Below are 17,505 nucleotides of genomic sequence, written 5' to 3' on the forward strand. Positions count from 1 at the left end.
ACCTGACTGATATAAGGACTGCTTTCACTTTAAAATTTGAATTGATGATCTTAGGTTGTCTTTCTTTGATTTAACATAAGTTATCCAAATTTTCAGTCCCTTCACCAGCTCCTAACCACTGCCATGACTTTCAAGTAATTGGAGCCATGGGTCCAAGCGAAAAGCGACCCCTTGGCAACCAGCTGTAGAGAGAAACACTGATTTATCCATTTAAAAACTTTTAATTGCCTTTATCATTTATAGAAAGCAGAGTTTAATGGTAATAAATTAGATTAATTAATTCAAAGAACTATTCTTGGACAATTTTAATCAAAGACATGGTAAATATATATATGTCTTTATTCTATTAAAATTCATTCGATATTTATCATATTCTTTTCCATTGAAATGCATGGCAAGTTTCAAAAATGGAAGGAATATTAAAAAGCATTTTTTCCAAAATTTAGAAAACAAATTTCCCATCACCCACAGTTCCACTAATACCCATTGTTTTTGACATTAGAAAAATCACAAAAACTTTCCTTCTATGAGACTTCCATATAAATGGTGAACAACTCAACACCATTAAAGAAAATAGGGCATGCACGTTTTTCTTACTAAAAAAAAAAAATTAGTTAAAAACTTTTATAATACAATTCAACATTAAATTCAATTGGTGGGTATTAATTTCAAGCACATAGTAAAAAATGTAATTTAAAGAAAAGGAAGAAAAACAAGGGAGCCCACTAAAAAATAATTTATTTGATTGGTTTATATTTGATGTACTGTTATTACATAGTATTTATGCACTATTAATTAATCATAGAGTGTAACTTCATAACTCTGTAAAAGTAAAATTAAAATAAATATATTTAAAATTATGAATATTTATTTTCAAAAGTTTTTAATTTTTATATTTATTTATTAACTAGATGATAATATTTTCAATAATAACATATAAAATCTATACACCAACAATCATTATTATAGTCGTTGTGTCACGAGATTGTTACATTTTTTTCAAAATGTTAATTTAATAAGATATATAACATTCATACTTATAAGTGTTTCATTATCCTCTATTTGTTCAATATGAGATTAAAACATTCTGATTTATTTTTTTTAAAAGAATTAGATGTGATACTCTTCTTAATCCAATCCGACAACACTCTCGTAGCCGTTAATCACCTTGCCTGCTTCCTTTAGAAATGCTTGGCGTGAGTCGGGTCTACTATGATACTAAGTTTATTAATTTAAACATTAAATATAAAAAAAAAATTGTTTGAATTTGAAAAACATTAAAAAAAGAGTTGAATTTGAAAATGTGTTTATTTTTTTTACAACACGTGTTTTGCACGTGAGTTTGGTATAATAGTAAAATAATAATAATAGACGCAGACACCTTTCTTCCTAATGCACCAAATTCAAACAAAAGGCAAACCGCGTCTTTCAAAATAGGCGGTGAGGTGAGCTGGTCACCATCTCTTACCTCATTCACCTTAAAACTAAGTTTTCTCCCCCCAATAAATAAATAATTAAATAAAAGCTTTTTCTTATTAATTTTCCTTTCATTATTTCATTAGAACTCACAAAAAATAATTACTATTAATTTATTTGACCTTTTTCATCTTAGTAGTGTTAATTATGATTCTTTTCAATCATTAATCCGACTAAGGAATATCCATAAATATCGATTAAAGATAATTTAATTATTTTAAAAGTTAAATTTAAGAGAAAAAATTAATTATAATTTTTATATGAAATATTATAAAAAATTTAATTAATTTATTTAGCTTTTTCCGTATAAAATTTAAAATATTTTAGAAATAATAATGATTTAATATAAACAAAATTCTTGCTTAGATGCTACGTTTACCAAAAAGCAGAGCTCCTCCTCCTCCTCCACATTTCTTTCATTCTCCCCCAAACAATAAAGCTAACAAAAAGAGCCTTCATTTCCTTCAACCGACGAAACGACTTTTCTTCCTCTCTTTTTCTAAAGTGAAACGCAAACCAACATCATCATCATCATCAACAAGAACCCAAAACCAAAAATCAGTTCAACCCCCCAAAAAACAAACCCACCCCACCAACCAAAACCCCAACAAAAAAGCACTCCATTTTTCCATTTTGGTTTTCAATCTTGATTTTGTTTTTTCTTTGTCAAAAAGTTTGGATTTTCTCGTTTATTCGTGGGTTTTTCTGATCTGGGTCGATGGCGGAATTGGAAGATAACAAGGCGAAATCATCGTCCGGGTCTATGTTCTTCAATCGCTCGCTTACGATGCACGCAACGGCAGCTGAATCCAACCCCCCCAAAGTTCATTTTCTTCTCAACAATCCGTCTCTTAATCGGGCAGCTTCCATTTCCAAAATTTACAATTCAATCGATTCTGTCAAAGGTAAAGTTAGAAAGCTTTGCAGTTTATTTGAATCCGCCAAGTCATCGTTGTCTTCATCAAGCTTGACAGCAAGTCCAAAGGAATCTGTCCCCAAGGTTGTTTTAAGACCCGCGAAATCAATTGGCTATTCTTCCTCGTTTTCTTCGAGTTTTAATAGCCCTTTGATAAGATTACCGGGTACTGAAGATCGAATCGTTGTTTATATCACTAGTTTGCGAGGGATTCGAAGGACTTACGAGGATTGTTATGCTGTGAGGATGATATTTAGAGGGTTTAGAGTATGGGTGGATGAAAGAGATATTTCCATGGACGCAGCTTACAGGAAAGAGTTGCAAAGTGTTTTGAAAGAGAAAAATGTGAGTTTGCCGCAGGTTTTTATAAAGGGAAAGTATGTTGGTGGTGCTGATGCGATTAAAAGCATGTTTGAAGTTGGCGAATTGGCTAAGATTCTTGATGGGTTTCCAAGGAGACAACCTGGGTTTGTTTGTGAAGCTTGCGGGGATGTGAGGTTTGTGCCTTGTGGGAATTGTAGTGGGAGCCGAAAAGTGTTTGATGAAGATGAAGGGTTGCTTAAGAGATGCTTGGAATGTAATGAGAATGGCTTGATTCGGTGCCCGGATTGCTGCTCTTAATACTTTGATTGATACTGGGTCGTAAGGTATATTTAGAAGCTTGCTTTTTCGTTTATTAAGGTATATTGATGATGCGGGCAATGGTTTGATGTGTTGGGTATGAAACGTTCCTTAGCAGAGAGCTGATGTTCGTTTGTTGTCTTGTTCAACTGGATGTTGACAATAATAGTGTAATGTAATCAAAATGCCATATTTGGTTTGGGCATTTTGATTGTCAAGGAGATCGTTTATTTCTCCGATATGGTATTGTAAATATTTAGTGTTATTTAATATAATGCACTTGGATATGTTGCAAATGACAGATTGTAATGTGAATAGACTATTTATGCCTTATCGAGTCCCCTTTGTAATCAGAGAAACTTTGGAGCATATATACCTGAAATTTCATTCTTTCATATGGAACCAACACTGTGGATATGATTTGGGGTTTGTTTCAGGCCTTAAGCTCAAGCTGCCTAATTGCTTATCACTGTGGAATTATTCCTAATTGAAGGAAAGGGTAAATAGTACGCAAAAACTGGTTTGAATATTTAGTCCGTATGGGGTCCCATTCATGGGAGCGTAGGGTAGAGGATTGTGAGATTTTATACAGTTTTGATGCGTAGATGCTGCACATGTCAGCTATCTATCAGAATGCATTGATCTGATATCCTAACTACCTTACTTTGTCCCAATTTCTACCAGTGCTAAGCAGCCCTTAATGCCACAGTCTAGTCATGTTTAAGAATTAAAGATGCTCCAAATGATCGATTATTCTGTGCTTAAGGAGTCTAGAATTATTAACTGAGTGGTTAAGAATGCCCCTCTTTTATTATCTTCATTCTAACCCCTTCTTTTTTTTTTTTTTTCTTTTTTAATTTTAATTTTATTTTTAATGAATTGCTGTAATAATATTTCAACCTTTGTGATACCACCTTTTTCAGTTATTCGAGAGCCATAAGTTATATTTGCAGTGCTCTGCATTTCTGTTTGTCAATATTTTAATGGAATATTGTATTTGAATTTAGTTTGTAGGATTTTGCTCTTTTGACTTGTGATTCATGACAAGTCTGTTTTACCTAAGATGCTTCCTGGTTTGTTTTTGTTTTTTACCCTTATCAACCTCTTAAGAGCAGCACATATTGTTCTTTATGATCTGCTGCATTTTTAACTCATATATCTAACATATATATCAGGATTATATCCTGTTTCAGTTTCCAGTTTCTGAAACTGCACCAAAATTTAGGATGCTTCTGACCTGAATTCTTCCCTAGTTTGGTTGGGACAATCTATCTCTGTCATAGTTTAGGTGACTAGTTGCCATCAAAGCTTCTTAGGCAGTGATGGAGTAACCATTAATCACTTCATCTTCAATCCTTTCCTTTCTATTACTATAATATTCCAGGGATGAGTCAATGGATTGATCAATGGTCATACATGAAATTATCTTTTTTCTTTTTTGATGTTATTATGTTGTTTTCATTAATAGCTTTGTTTCTTTTGAAGAGAAACAAATTCCTTGCACAGGTGCTTGAAGATGTAGTGTCCTGTCAATCAATATTTATGAAAGTTGCATGTTGAAATAGATTTGCCAAAATGTCAACCAAATCCTTGATTGTCCCAAATTGAATTTTCAGTTTTGCTTTATAGATTAGTTGCAATGCCACAAAAGGATTTTTTGCCATTTGATTGCGGCCAGCATAGCTATCACTTCTCCTTTGATAGTCTCTGATAGCCACTCCCACACCCATATAGCATCCCTGAACAGACACAACTACACCAATGTTAAAACTTCGAACACAGCTTGATTTCGATGTGTCCATTGCACCTCTTGTTACAAAACCTTTTCCCTCTGACCAAAACTATTCCCGTCCGACTGGCATTCTGAGCTGAGGATTCCTCCGGCAACATGAGAGCTCTTCCTACATGTACATGGAGAAACTCTTTCTTTGCGTTCCATATATTTTATACGATCATGAATTCATGGATCCTTTTTATCCTGGAAGAGCACACCATAAATCCAATCCATCACTTCATCACTGCCTCTAGCCAATGCAACTTCATTCCCATTTTAATGCATTGCCAAACTTCACTAGCCAACTTTTGATGATAGTTTAAATTTTTTAAATTGTGAAAAAAAAAAACCAACATTGTTGATGGGGCAAATTAAATTAATTAATTTGGCGTTTGTGCCAAAGTGGAACCCATATTTTGCAGGCCAGGTATTTCTTTTGTAGCCCGGAAACTTCTTGGCCTGTTAATCTTAGTTTAAACCCAATTTTGTTTTAATTATTTGCTTTTTTGGGAAAACTAAATTAGTTTTCACATATTTATTTGAAATTCTACTAATATTGTAAGGTATTTTTGGTTCGGGTACTTAAAAAATAATGGGTACTTTGATATCCTTATATCAAATTCGAAATGGAAAATATATAATATATAGTTTAAATTAAAATTATTTCAAGGAATGAACATGTAGGCATTTGGTCAGTATTATGCATTTTTACTCAAGTTTTTGGTCCTAAGCTACCAACATGAGCAGCACAACATTTGGACATAGAGAAACAGCGTTGCCTTTGACAAACACGAGTAATGGAAGTGGCTCGCACGTACTCGGACTGCCAATTCAACCACCAAACTTACAGCTTGCTATTCCCCTAAAATAGTACTAATATATAAAGCTATTCCTTCTTCCATATCTAATGCACAATCCAATAGAAAAAGGAAAAACTTTCGAACATGTTCAGAGCTTATGGCAAAGTCAATGAGGCCGATCAAGCAAGGCTCCTGGCTCGTCGAAAAACCAGGAGGAGAATTGCCATCATTAGCCTGTCTTTCATTGTCCTTGCTGCTATTGTAGTCGCTGCTGTTTTCGGAAGTCGAGGGTCTGGAGGAGACTCCAAAAATGGTGGCAATGGTGGAGTTCAGCCCATCTCTAGTTCTATCAAAGCTGTATGTGATGTGACCTTGTATAAAGATACATGTTACGATAGTCTTGCTCCTATGGCTAACTCCAGCCAGCTTCAACCTGAAGACATCTTCAAGTTGTCAATGAAAGTAGCCATTGCTGAGCTATCAAAAGCATCCCAGTATTTCTCCAAGAATGGAATTTTTAAAGATGTTGCTGATAAGATGTCCGTTGCAGCCTTGGAGAATTGTGGTGAACTTTTGAGTCTAGCAATCGATCATCTTAATAGCTCCTTATCATCATCAGGTGAAGTTTCGGTCATTCAAGCTGTGGATGATCTCAGAACATGGCTAAGTTCAGCTAGTACTTACCAGCAGACCTGCATTGATGCTTTTGAAGAGCTCAAAGGAGACACCAAGGCCAGTGTTCATGACCATCTGAAGTATTCTTCTGAACTAACCAGCAACAGCCTCGCCATTATAACATGGATTTCAAAGGTTGCAAGCGTGTTGAATCTAAGGCGATTAATGAGTTTTTCTCCAAACCATGAAGAGCCAGAGTGGTTTCATGTGAAAGACAGGAAGTTACTTCAAAGTTCGGATCTCTTGAAGAAGAAAGCTGATATTATTGTGGCAAAAGATGGCTCTGGTAAGTATAAGACTATAAGTGCTGCCCTCAAGGCAGTTCCTGACAAGAGCAAGAAGAGGATTGTGATCTATGTGAAGAAGGGGGTTTATAGTGAAAATGTAAGCGTTGAGAAGAAAAAATGGAATGTCACCATGATTGGTGATGGGATGGAATCCACAGTAGTATCTGGAAGCCTCAACTATGTTGATGGGACTCCCACATTTTCAACTGCAACATTTGGTGAGTTCTCAAATACTAATTTGGATCCTCATTAAGATTGACAAATTATAATTTCTAACAGTGCAAGCTTGCATTTCTTTGCAGCTGTGTTTGGAAAAGGCTTTGTTGCTCGAGATATAGGATTTGTCAACACTGCTGGACCGCAAAAGCACCAGGCAGTAGCCTTGATGTCAACTGCAGACCAATCTGTCTTTTACCGGTGTCGCTTTGAGGCCTTTCAGGACACTCTCTATGCACATTCCAATCGCCAATTCTACCGTGAATGCAACATTATCGGAACAGTTGATTTCATATTTGGAAACTCAGCTGTTGTCTTCCAAAACTGTAACATACTCCCTAGGCAGCCTCTGCCTAACCAACAGAACACAATCACTGCTCAAGGGAAGGTTGACCCCAATCAAAATACCGGGATTGCTATTCAGAATTGCACCATTTTGCCTTATGGGAAGTTGGATACCTCTTTGAGAACATACCTCGGACGACCCTGGAAGAATTACTCCACAACCATACTCATGCATTCAAGTCTTGGGAGCGTGATACATCCAACAGGGTGGTTGCCATGGAGCGGAACTACTGCACCAGACACCATATTCTACTCTGAATATAAGAACACCGGCCCTGGTTCTTCAACCAAGGATAGAGTTAAATGGAAAGGTTTGAGAAGTATTACTGATAAAGAAGCCAAAAAGTTTACAGTCAAGGAATTCCTCCATGGGGACAAGTGGATCTCAGATACTGGTGTTAGCTATAAATCTAGTTTGTGATTGCAACATACATGATGGAGATGCATCATGTATGCTAACTTTTTTTTTTTTTGGTTTTTTCTTCTTCATTTTTCTCCTTATACACATAAATTATAATGGCTATGTTTCACTTTCACATCCATCAGATGACAAATTAAGCAGCTGATGTCAGAAGTTTGGAATAAAATATACTGTCCCCAAAATTTTGTGAGCCAAAACTGCCTGCTTCTATAGTTTTGCAGCTGCAGAACACCAATGTATACATTTATTGATTGTTCTTAATCTATTTTCCACCTTCGTACTCAACTTCGACAAGAGATTGAATCCAATTTCTCCCCAAATCCTCACTTCCTGTGGGCTGAGATCATATGTTTTCTTGATGATCAAAATGGTACCTTCAAACCTTTTGGATTTGTATCTTCTGAACCTTTCTTGATTTACTTGAAGATTTTCACACTCAATGTTGCAACGTGGCAACTCCTTAAGCCACATCAAGACGAACCTAAACAAAAAAAATGATAACTCTTTAACCCACATCGAGGTGATCGGGTTTTCAAATTTGCACGTTACGACACTCAACACGTCAGGTTTTTTATTTGCAAGAAAGATTAGATTAGAGAAAATAAAGAAAAAAATCATTGAAAAAACATTTTTTTGATCCGTGTAGAATTAGAAATCAAAGTTTAACATCAAAAATTGTATGGTAGTTGATTTTTTCTTTATATCTCTTCATAAAGTCATATTAAGAGTCAGGATTTTTACGCAATAACATTAGCAGTCACAGTATTAGCTCAACTCAAATTATAATTAATAACCATCTTTATTATTATTATTATTATTATTTGGATAATTGCAAAATTTGTATTCAACCAAAAGAAGCAGACAAGCTGCTGCAAGAACAAGAAGACTGCTAGTAGCAGAACAAAACTAAACACCAAAATCAGCCAAACTACATAGTAGTAGTTTGATCAAAATACTATTGTAGTTTCTCTAAAAGATTTGAATCTGTTTGATTTCACCCATTTTTCAACACCATTATATGTATCAGTAAAAGTTTTTCCCTAATAGTGTTATTACTTGCTTGATTGGAATTTTGAAAAGATTAAGAGGGACCCTAGTGCCAGACCACTCTCCCTAACGGTGACATTTTCCCAATTTAGGCCCCATGTTGGGAAAAAGGGGAAGATGAAAGAAAGGAGAGTAGAACCATTATAGGGAGCAAGGCTGATGAGATTGCAAGTGGGGTGCTGCAGAGTTCCACCAGCATCCGTATACCATTGCCTCACTCTGTAAATGGGGGTTGCCTGCTCATCACTGAGGACACACAAGCTCACTCGAGCTTACTCTTCGACGACTTCATAGTCCTTCCGAGATGTTCCCCCTCAATGCAAGCACATGTATTACTCACAACATCAGAGCAGTAAATATTCAAAATGCATATGCGTGTATCATCTTGAACATTTAAAGTGGGACAAAAACCTCCAAGAAGGCATACTTAACCTAGACAACGTTTCCTAAATTACATTATCCATTCAAAGTGGATAGAAGTGGAATTTTGACATCTCAACATGTACCTGAGTCTTTTTGACAGCTATTGAGTTAGAGGAACACATTCAAGCTCAATCTCTAGCACCCCTCTCTCAACATTTTGTAGCCTAAGAGAGATTTCCTGCTTTACTTTTCCATCTACTAAGGTGATGATACCATCTTTAACTAGGGTGTTGTCTTTGCTTGCTACCCATTTCCCAAGCTGCATTGATTCCCGAAGCTCAGAGTTCTCACAGGCTTTGGCAGCAGCAACCAGCGGTTGAATGTCAATCTCGGCATCCCCCATAAAATCATCAGTTGAGAAAGTATCCTTATCATACACAAGCTGCATATAGACTCAGACAGCATAACGAACGAAGATTAAACCAAGCGATAAAAAGCATATTCAATGAAACATTGGACTTATCTATTTGACAAGTAAAAGGGAGAGGCAAATACATGCTCACTACTGTTACCTAACCTGAAACAGTTTTTAAGATCCCCACATTTTCTTTCTTTCTCAAAAATCAATCAGTGCTTATAATGTCTTGGGGCTTCTAGAGAACATGCAATCAAGTAAGAGTATTCTTCACGATTTATGCACATGGTACTCTCAGGGTAGTGAAACTAAGTTTGCAAAATGTCAAGCAAGCTATATATAACTCCACACGAAGTTTTTACAATTTTTTTTGTGTGTAAAAGAACCTGACTCACCACTTTTAAAGGAGGAATGTTTTCCGGAATGGACAACATTAGGCTTTCATTCCAGACTGGATTTAGGTTGTTCTTTATGACACGGGTCTTCACTGACTGCAAAAAGGAAATTACGAAGGATTTAGATTACTACCACAACTTGCTTCATAAGATGTGCCCATTTCAGTTCAATGTATAAAAATGTCACTATATTAGTGAAAAAAAGAAGCATACTTGTTGACCCAATGCAAGAATGACATATGGGTCGCTAGTCATCATATCCCGGACAGCTAGGTTGGTGCCTTTAACCACATTCACCTTAACCAGCCCAATAAATTCAACCATACCTGCCTATAAAAAGTACATTTAGAGAAAAAATAACATTCAGTAACACACTTTAATGCAAATTCCATTTGTCATGGAATTTCAAAAACTAAGATGTGACAGTATTTGCTTCTTGCTTTATTCAGATAAATTACAATCAATAGCCTTCAAATTTGAACTATAATGGTGCGTCCTAAAAAACTGCATATTGTTGATGCAGTATACGCTATCAATGAAAATGTGGCACTTATTCGCTGGACTGCATATATAACATCTCTTAGCTAATAATTAGTCATTTATAAAGTTTCCATACATTTCCTTTTCTTTACCTTCAATAAGAATTTTTAACTACTTCAAAATCCATTTTTCCACTATTAGTGGTTCTAAGCACATTGTTCAAACTCCATGGGCATGCACATGCGTGTGCACACCATTTTGACACCTTCATCACCACTTAAGGGGCTCTGAGAAATAAAATTCCTTGAACTTTTTCTAAGACAACATTGATACATCCAAAACCTCAACAGTGCTGCACTACCAGCTAGTTTGCAGAAATCAGAGGTATAGAAAATTGTATCTGATTTAGAGATCTTCATTTCACTTCCTACAAATTAAGGAGAGATAGTCAGGTATTAATTAAATTGTAACAACCCTCCATTTCTTATTTAACCAAGTGTGGCCAATACACCTATCATCACTACTCATGTTTGTGGAACCCACTTGTGAATTGTGGATCTCATGTATATGATTGGTAATGATAGGTGTAGGATAGAATCAGTATATAAATCTAACAGAGGTGAGCAACACCAGTAAGCAATGTGCATCCATGACCTATCCACATTTAATTATAAATAGCACCTATAATTTAAAGATTAACACAAGTTAGAATTATCTCATGTAAACCTTTTTTTGCCACAAACTTAGAAGTAAACTAAGTGGTCATTGACCCTAGTTTGTTAAAAACAAGTTCGAGATACCTATTTGTCTTTCTTCAATAAAGCAGAATCAGAAAGCAAAAGTATTTTTCCCAGAGTAGCAGGTATGCTTCAAATAGGTTGCTCTTTAAGGAAGAAGTGCTTCCAAAAGCAGAAATTGATAATAAGCACCAATCAAACAAGAAATAATTACCAATGAGTTGGTCTTCTTAGTGGACTTGTGCTCAGAATCTTTTCTTCCCCAGCTGTTTCTAAATTTGTGCCCTATACGATGTCTGGTTGGCTGTTTCTCACACTGTTTTTTATCTTGGGCAAAATGGTGGCCTGCAGAACACTGTGGGGTTGAAGATGAAGGTTTCTGATGAGGCGGGTAGGGGCAGATAATTTGGTCATTTCCATCTAAAAATTGCAGCACCTCATATTTTCTCCTGAGAATTCAAGAAATAAAGTACTGAGCAAAATGGTGTAAGTGTTCTTGCCAAAGCAGGTATGACAAATTTATGTTGGCATTACTTAATGAAATCAGAGCGCTCCTCAATGGAGGAATCTGGTCTGGGCTTTTTGAGGTTATCAGGGAGGCAAGCTTCATACTTATTGTTTGCTACAATATTGCCACCCAAATTTACCAGGGAATCAACTTGGTCATCTGTCCATTCATCTAGCTTCACTGATAACACCTAGCACAATGGCTTATGGAAATTAGAAAATTAGAAGATAAGCACATGTATGTGCATCTATGCATGTGTTCTCAGTGTGTGTGTGTGTGTGTGTGAAAGAGAGAGAGAGAATATCTTGGGCTCAATTGTAAGAACTAATATTAGAATACTACAAATTATCCAGATATAATTCACCAGAAACTGATTGAATAGACTATATGGCAAACTTCGAAAGAAAGTATCTACTAAAAAATATTTTCTATTCATGACATACTAATGATCATCACATCCTTTATCCCAGAAACTAGAAGCATGCTTCATAGAGACGACAACTCCCTTATCAGATTTCTACTGAAGTTATTATATAACACAAGAAAAAACATGATTAGCTTTTTCACAAGTCCTGTAATTTGCTCAGTCTTCTATATTGTTTTATTGCATGGCTAACTACTAGCTACTAATTTTCTTTCTCCTAATATCTGGTTGTCATATCTAACTGCTTTAGCTCAAACCGTGTACACTTTACCCAGATGATGGCTGAGGGTAGCAGACATGGGGATGGCAAATTCAAGATGCATTAATGCAACTGTCAGAGTTTCATACCAGCAGAATCCTTGCCTAGCTTATTTAAAGTAGTAATTTCAACTCTTATAAGTCTTTAGGATATCTCAAAAGCCAGATAATGACTGCACAAGGTAATATAATCAGTTACTCAAACTTTATTTAAGGAAGATTAGGAGCATAATCTGAGGACCACACCTTTGATATATGCACTCCAAGGCTTCTATGAACACCAGAGCATTTGATACAAATAAATACTCCAAGACTTACAGATCTGATATCCATCAAATAATAGTAAAAAAAAAGATAACGTCAATCACATATACCAAATGTAAGCACAAATAAAATGCGAAAGCTGTGGCAAAGAGGCAAAAAGTGAATTATAGTCACTATGACAGATATCAGGGAATACTTTAGGTTCAAGGCATCATAAACATATGAAACAGAGAAAGAGAGAGAGCCTCCAAAAAAAGAAAAATATGGTGGCTCATGCAGAAATGATATTATTTGCAAAAGGCAAATATTTGCAACAATAAGAGTTAAAAAAGAAATTACCAAATAAAATGATATTATTCCTTCAGCAATATGTTCTTTTCCCCTTAACATGGATGAAAGAAGCTACTGTGTAAAAACTCCTCAAGCTCAACTAAGAAATCATTTTCTTTTTTTTGAGTATATTTTTTATTGGAAAGAAAAATGGACAGAGTAAACTGTCATGATATTTGTAACACCTTAGAGGCCTAGCCTGCACTATATTTTTTTCTGGCAGGGTTGAAAAGTGCAAAGAATTACAGATTAATATGATGGTACTAGAAAAGTAGTTCTTGAGGAATGCCTGAGAAAAATGAACCCCAAATATATTACTAGAGTTAGGAAACAAGAAGGCCAGACAGTTATTTTCTACCATGACAACTATTTTCTTTCCTAGCACACCAAGCCAGGAGTAGACACATCGTATTCAGTTTTGGTACCTGAATACACCTCCCAAAAGTTGGGAAAGAAATCAACTCAAGACACATTCACCACACTTAAAAGAGTATTCAACTTGAGATGATGTTCCAAAAAGTCAGATACCATTGCCTAAGCCTTGAGAAATCTAAACTTTTTCCTGGAAATGAACAAACTTAGACAAGAAAATTTTCCAATATGTCAACACATGATACTTACACCCATTTTGGATCTGGGGATCCACAATCTGCACAAACCCCATTCCCAGACTCATGCAACAAACTCTCTAACCTTCTTCGTGGACCTGTTTAATGAATAATAGAAGTTAGCACCTAAAAATGAATCAGGATACTCAAGCAAAGTAATTTGTTAGACTGCAGGAAATAACTAGTCAAGGACCTCAAGGGGATAGCACGTAGCATGTTAGAAATTGGATTTATGTCCTTTGTGCATCACCAAATTTTATATTGCAATTTCTATTTTGCATTTTCTATTTGAGAACTTGGGATATAATGCTTGAAACAAAAAATTTGAGTTGTTAAAGCCCATAATACCAGTGGATTTCAATGTGTCCTTTCTCTGAATCGAAGATGATGTCTCTGCATCACTTACTCTATTCCAACTCGGTGTTTCTGAACATAAGAGATCATATAAGCAAGAGCCTGACCCTGCAAATGCAACATATTAAATAAACCAAACATATTATTAGAAAATGTTAGTTTTTGGAAACATATATGGTAATATGCTAATTGGGGAACCACTATCCTGATACTGTCTGCTAGGACCATATTTTGGGGATACCATAAGAAGCTCAACATGTCATGAGAAGCAAACAATTGATCACCAGCTCACAAGTTCATGAAACATAAATACTAATACATAAAAGGACTCTTTGCCTAGGTACAAGGAAATGGATCATTGCTCATCAAAACTGATTCAAAATCACAGACAACCATAAATAATATCATTACCATTGATGGAGAAAATTAGATAATTTGAGAAGTGAAAGTAACTACATATTATCTGACGGGTCAACATATGAAGCTCAATGTTTTATATTCTGTTCCTCCCAAACTCTGGTAAAATTAAGCCAACATTGTTTCCAGGATACTAGTTTCTTTTTAGCACAAATCAGTCTGTTTTAAACCATAAAACCATAAAGAGATAATATCATGAATCATGTTTTCTTCAGCCCAATAATAAAATTGTCATAAAATTTCAGCCATTCCATCAAAAAAAAAAAAAAAAGAAAATTTGTGTTTTCTTGGCAACAATGCTGATAATGGATGGTTATCAATATTTCCATGTTCTTTCATTTCCTTCCTGTATATGTCATTCATGGAAAAAATAATAATAACAAATAAGGGAAACAAAAGGGAAAAAAGCTTATATATATATGAAACATTACCAGAAGAAGATTTGGGATCAGAATTTCCATGCTGGGTAGACATCTCCAGCCTCCAAATTGAAGACCCTAATCATTAATCACTGCTATTATCTGGAAACACCCATTTATCAGTTCCTTAATCTGCATGGAAACAAAATAAACATCCATTAAACAAGAATAAAAAAACCCATAATTTTATTAAAAAAAAAACCAATTCTTACATTGAAAAGTATTTGGCTTTTCAGTTGAAAAATGAGATGATCTCAATGAAAAAAGGGGCCTTTGAAAAACTTTTCCTCTCCATCATACATGATGTTGACCAAAAAAAAATTCCAAAAAATGGATCAAAAGTAACGCTAAAGACAAGAATTGAAAAAGGGTTGTTCTTACATTCTTGGAAAACCAAATTATAAAGTCAACGAAAGGTTTTTATGAGAATTGGAGAAGTTTCCCTAAATTGGCAGAAATGGGTAATTTTTTATTTATTTAATGGTTCTTTTTAGTGTTAGAAAAACAAAAACACAAATCAAAGAATCATAGGAATTGGATAAGGAAAGAAGCAAATGTTGCCTGAATTTGATTTCTTTTTTTTTAAAATTAATTTAGATAAAAAAATTATTAATTTTTTAATAATAGAATGTGAAGAAGAATAATATCCTCCACAAAAGTCAAAGTCGGAATTCTGGGAGTTAAAAGCCCCTTTTTGGTCGTTGGCTTCTTACCAGACGCACGAAAGCGAGAGAACCAGTAGCTCGACGCGCGCTTCTAACGCGTGACTCCACTCGCTTTCTTTTTTCAATTAATCCATTTTCTATTGCATTTTCTTTAAATATATTATTTCTTTTTTTCTTTTATTTTTTGTTTTTCACTCTCTCGAAAGAGAATTTTTTTTAAACTTATAAAATCAAGTATTTAACGGGTATTGTCTTTTTATCTCAAGTAGAGTTCGAGTAACAAATTTAAGTTTAAAAAGTAGTCTAATATTTAATGAGTTTAGACATTTAGATAAATAATAGAGTTCGAATATAAATATTATGAAAACAACGATTACTCTAATTATTGTCAAACATCGGCTCCGGCACTGTTCTCTATTCACACCAAATTTTACTAACGAATTTATGAATGCATTTACCACTTTAAAAGTGTGACGTAACTCCACATTTTCGATAATCTTTCAATAATTGTCAATTTCCATTAAAAGTACTCGAATGAACTCACTGTCTCAAAGAGAAATTGCTTACTCATGAAATAATCACCTTCGAATTGGACTCAATAATCAAACTCTTCTTGCCTATCACAACTTAATGTGATGCTGAGAAATGGACTAATTTTTAGTTCAAAACATATTGATAATTTAAAAAAAAAAAAGTATCAAAATTTTATTAATCAAAAAGTTGAATACGTTCTTATCCACACCAAATTTTGCTAATGAATCCGCAAACGCATTTAACTCTTAGTCTCTAAGAGTGTGATGCAACTCCACCCTTTTTATAATCCTCCAATTATTATCAATTTCATTAAAAATACTTCAATAAATTCAAAGCCTCAAAGAGAAATTGCTTATCCATGGAATAACCACCTTGGAATTGGATTCAATAACCCAGCTATTCCTACCAACCCAATGTGATGATGAGAAATGGACTAATTTTTAATTCAAACTATATAAATAACATTTTTTTGGAAAAAGTTGAGTACACTCATAATCAACTGAAAACCCACCATAGACCAATGAATACCAACGATACAGCTCAACCTCAATAAAAATCCATCTAAGCCTTCCAAAAGCACCCACGACCTCATGGAACAAGGCATTGCGTCATTAAAAGATGTTATAAGATAGAATTATTATTTTTTTTTACCACAACATTCAAAGTTGCTATAAAAACCCTTGCATAGAAGCACTCTTGGCAAGCTTAATTACTTGGTTTTTTTTCTTGTGGTAACAATGTATAGGCATTTATTAGCTGCTGCTATCTAAGTCATTTTTTTTTAAATCGGGAAAGGAAATTAAAACAGAAAAATCATGTATCAATCAATAAATTAAATTCTTGATTACGTCTTAAACACCTTGTTAACATTTATTGGCTGCTGCTGTCTTAGCCACCTTGCTAGCTTTAGCTGCATCTGACTTTGCTTCCACAAGCTCAGTCTGGTATGGCCACCTTCTGCTTGTAATACTGGAATTGAATGTGCGAAACCCATCCTTGGCATTTTCACCATCCATGGTCTATGGTCACAACTTGCTGATCATGACACTTCGGTTCCTTTTGTTTTTGGTTAGATCATCTATGAATTTTCATTAATAGACTTGAAGAGTAAAAGTAACTAGTTGACAAGACAGAAGTATCAAAAACAAATTAAAGCAAATAAGGCCAAACCTTAAGAACGGAAAACACAATGAGTTTTGACAAGTTGAATGGCGAAATCATGGAACATATTATCTTGTCCAATATTATAATTGTTTCAATGCTGCCTTATCTCTCGTCACTAATTACGGTCCATTACAAGGAAATCATGTATTCAAAAATTACTAAATATAACTTTGATTTCACATTCACTAGCTGCATTTAAGGACGCATAGCTGTACTTTGATTTCACATGTTTTGTTTGCCTCTCCAACCAGTTATGGGAATTAAACCTCTCTATACCAAGTGAAAAGATATTAGAAGCTGTCAAGAGAAACGTGGGAGCTTATCCTCAAATTGCATGTAACAATCTGCCCACCCCCTATATAACAAATATAAATCGAATTTGTATCTAATTGCTAAGTGAATTAGCTATGAATTTAACTTTAGAAATTTAAATAGTGATCGATTACCCTTACATTAACTTTTAATAAAAACATAAGAATTAAATTCATTGAAATAGTAAATTAGGAACTAAACTCAAACTTTGATAAAAAAGAAAAGCCTATGAACTCTTGTCCTCAATTTTTTTTGAAAGACCAAATATCATAATATTATT

General features: G+C 34.6%; 3 protein-coding genes across 5 annotated transcripts; 2 read left to right on the plus strand and 1 right to left on the minus strand.

Annotated features, from left to right (window-relative positions):
• The first annotated feature begins 1,854 nt into the window (after positions 1-1,854).
• LOC18587293 (Glutaredoxin family protein) lies at positions 1,855-3,408 on the plus strand. The gene has a single exon (XM_007011005.3). The coding sequence runs from the start codon at positions 2,195-2,197 to the stop codon at positions 3,011-3,013; it is 819 nt and encodes a 272-aa protein (XP_007011067.3). The 5' UTR covers positions 1,855-2,194; the 3' UTR covers positions 3,014-3,408.
• A 2,106-nt stretch (positions 3,409-5,514) lies between these two features.
• Positions 5,515-7,728, plus strand: LOC18587295 (putative pectinesterase/pectinesterase inhibitor 24). The gene is made up of 2 exons (XM_018129017.2): positions 5,515-6,767; positions 6,852-7,728. The coding sequence occupies exons 1-2, from the start codon at positions 5,732-5,734 to the stop codon at positions 7,529-7,531; spliced, it is 1,716 nt and encodes a 571-aa protein (XP_017984506.1). The 5' UTR covers positions 5,515-5,731; the 3' UTR covers positions 7,532-7,728.
• Positions 7,729-8,925: 1,197 nt separating this feature from the next.
• Positions 8,926-15,123, minus strand: LOC18587296 (Calcium-dependent ARF-type GTPase activating protein family). Of its 3 annotated transcripts, none has more exons than XM_088802699.1 (10): positions 14,763-15,123; positions 14,563-14,682; positions 13,709-13,822; positions 13,374-13,458; positions 12,405-12,480; positions 11,503-11,666; positions 11,183-11,417; positions 9,965-10,081; positions 9,752-9,847; positions 8,926-9,394 (listed from the first exon to the last, which is right to left on the minus strand). In XM_088802699.1, the coding sequence occupies exons 2-10, from the start codon at positions 14,603-14,605 to the stop codon at positions 9,245-9,247; spliced, it is 1,080 nt and encodes a 359-aa protein (XP_088658825.1). In that variant the 5' UTR covers positions 14,606-14,682; positions 14,763-15,123; the 3' UTR covers positions 8,926-9,244. The 3 variants fall into 3 exon arrangements, with proteins under 3 accessions (XP_088658825.1, XP_017985079.1, XP_007011070.2); XM_018129590.2 differs by having other exon boundaries at positions 8,926-9,383; positions 14,932-15,118; XM_007011008.3 differs by having other exon boundaries at positions 8,926-9,383; positions 14,763-15,118.
• Positions 15,124-17,505: the final 2,382 nt, after the last annotated feature.

This window comes from Theobroma cacao, chromosome 10 (genome assembly GCF_053813885.1).
Source record: "Theobroma cacao isolate CCN51 chromosome 10, ASM5381388v1, whole genome shotgun sequence".
Classification (NCBI taxonomy): Eukaryota; Viridiplantae; Streptophyta; class Magnoliopsida; order Malvales; family Malvaceae; genus Theobroma; species Theobroma cacao.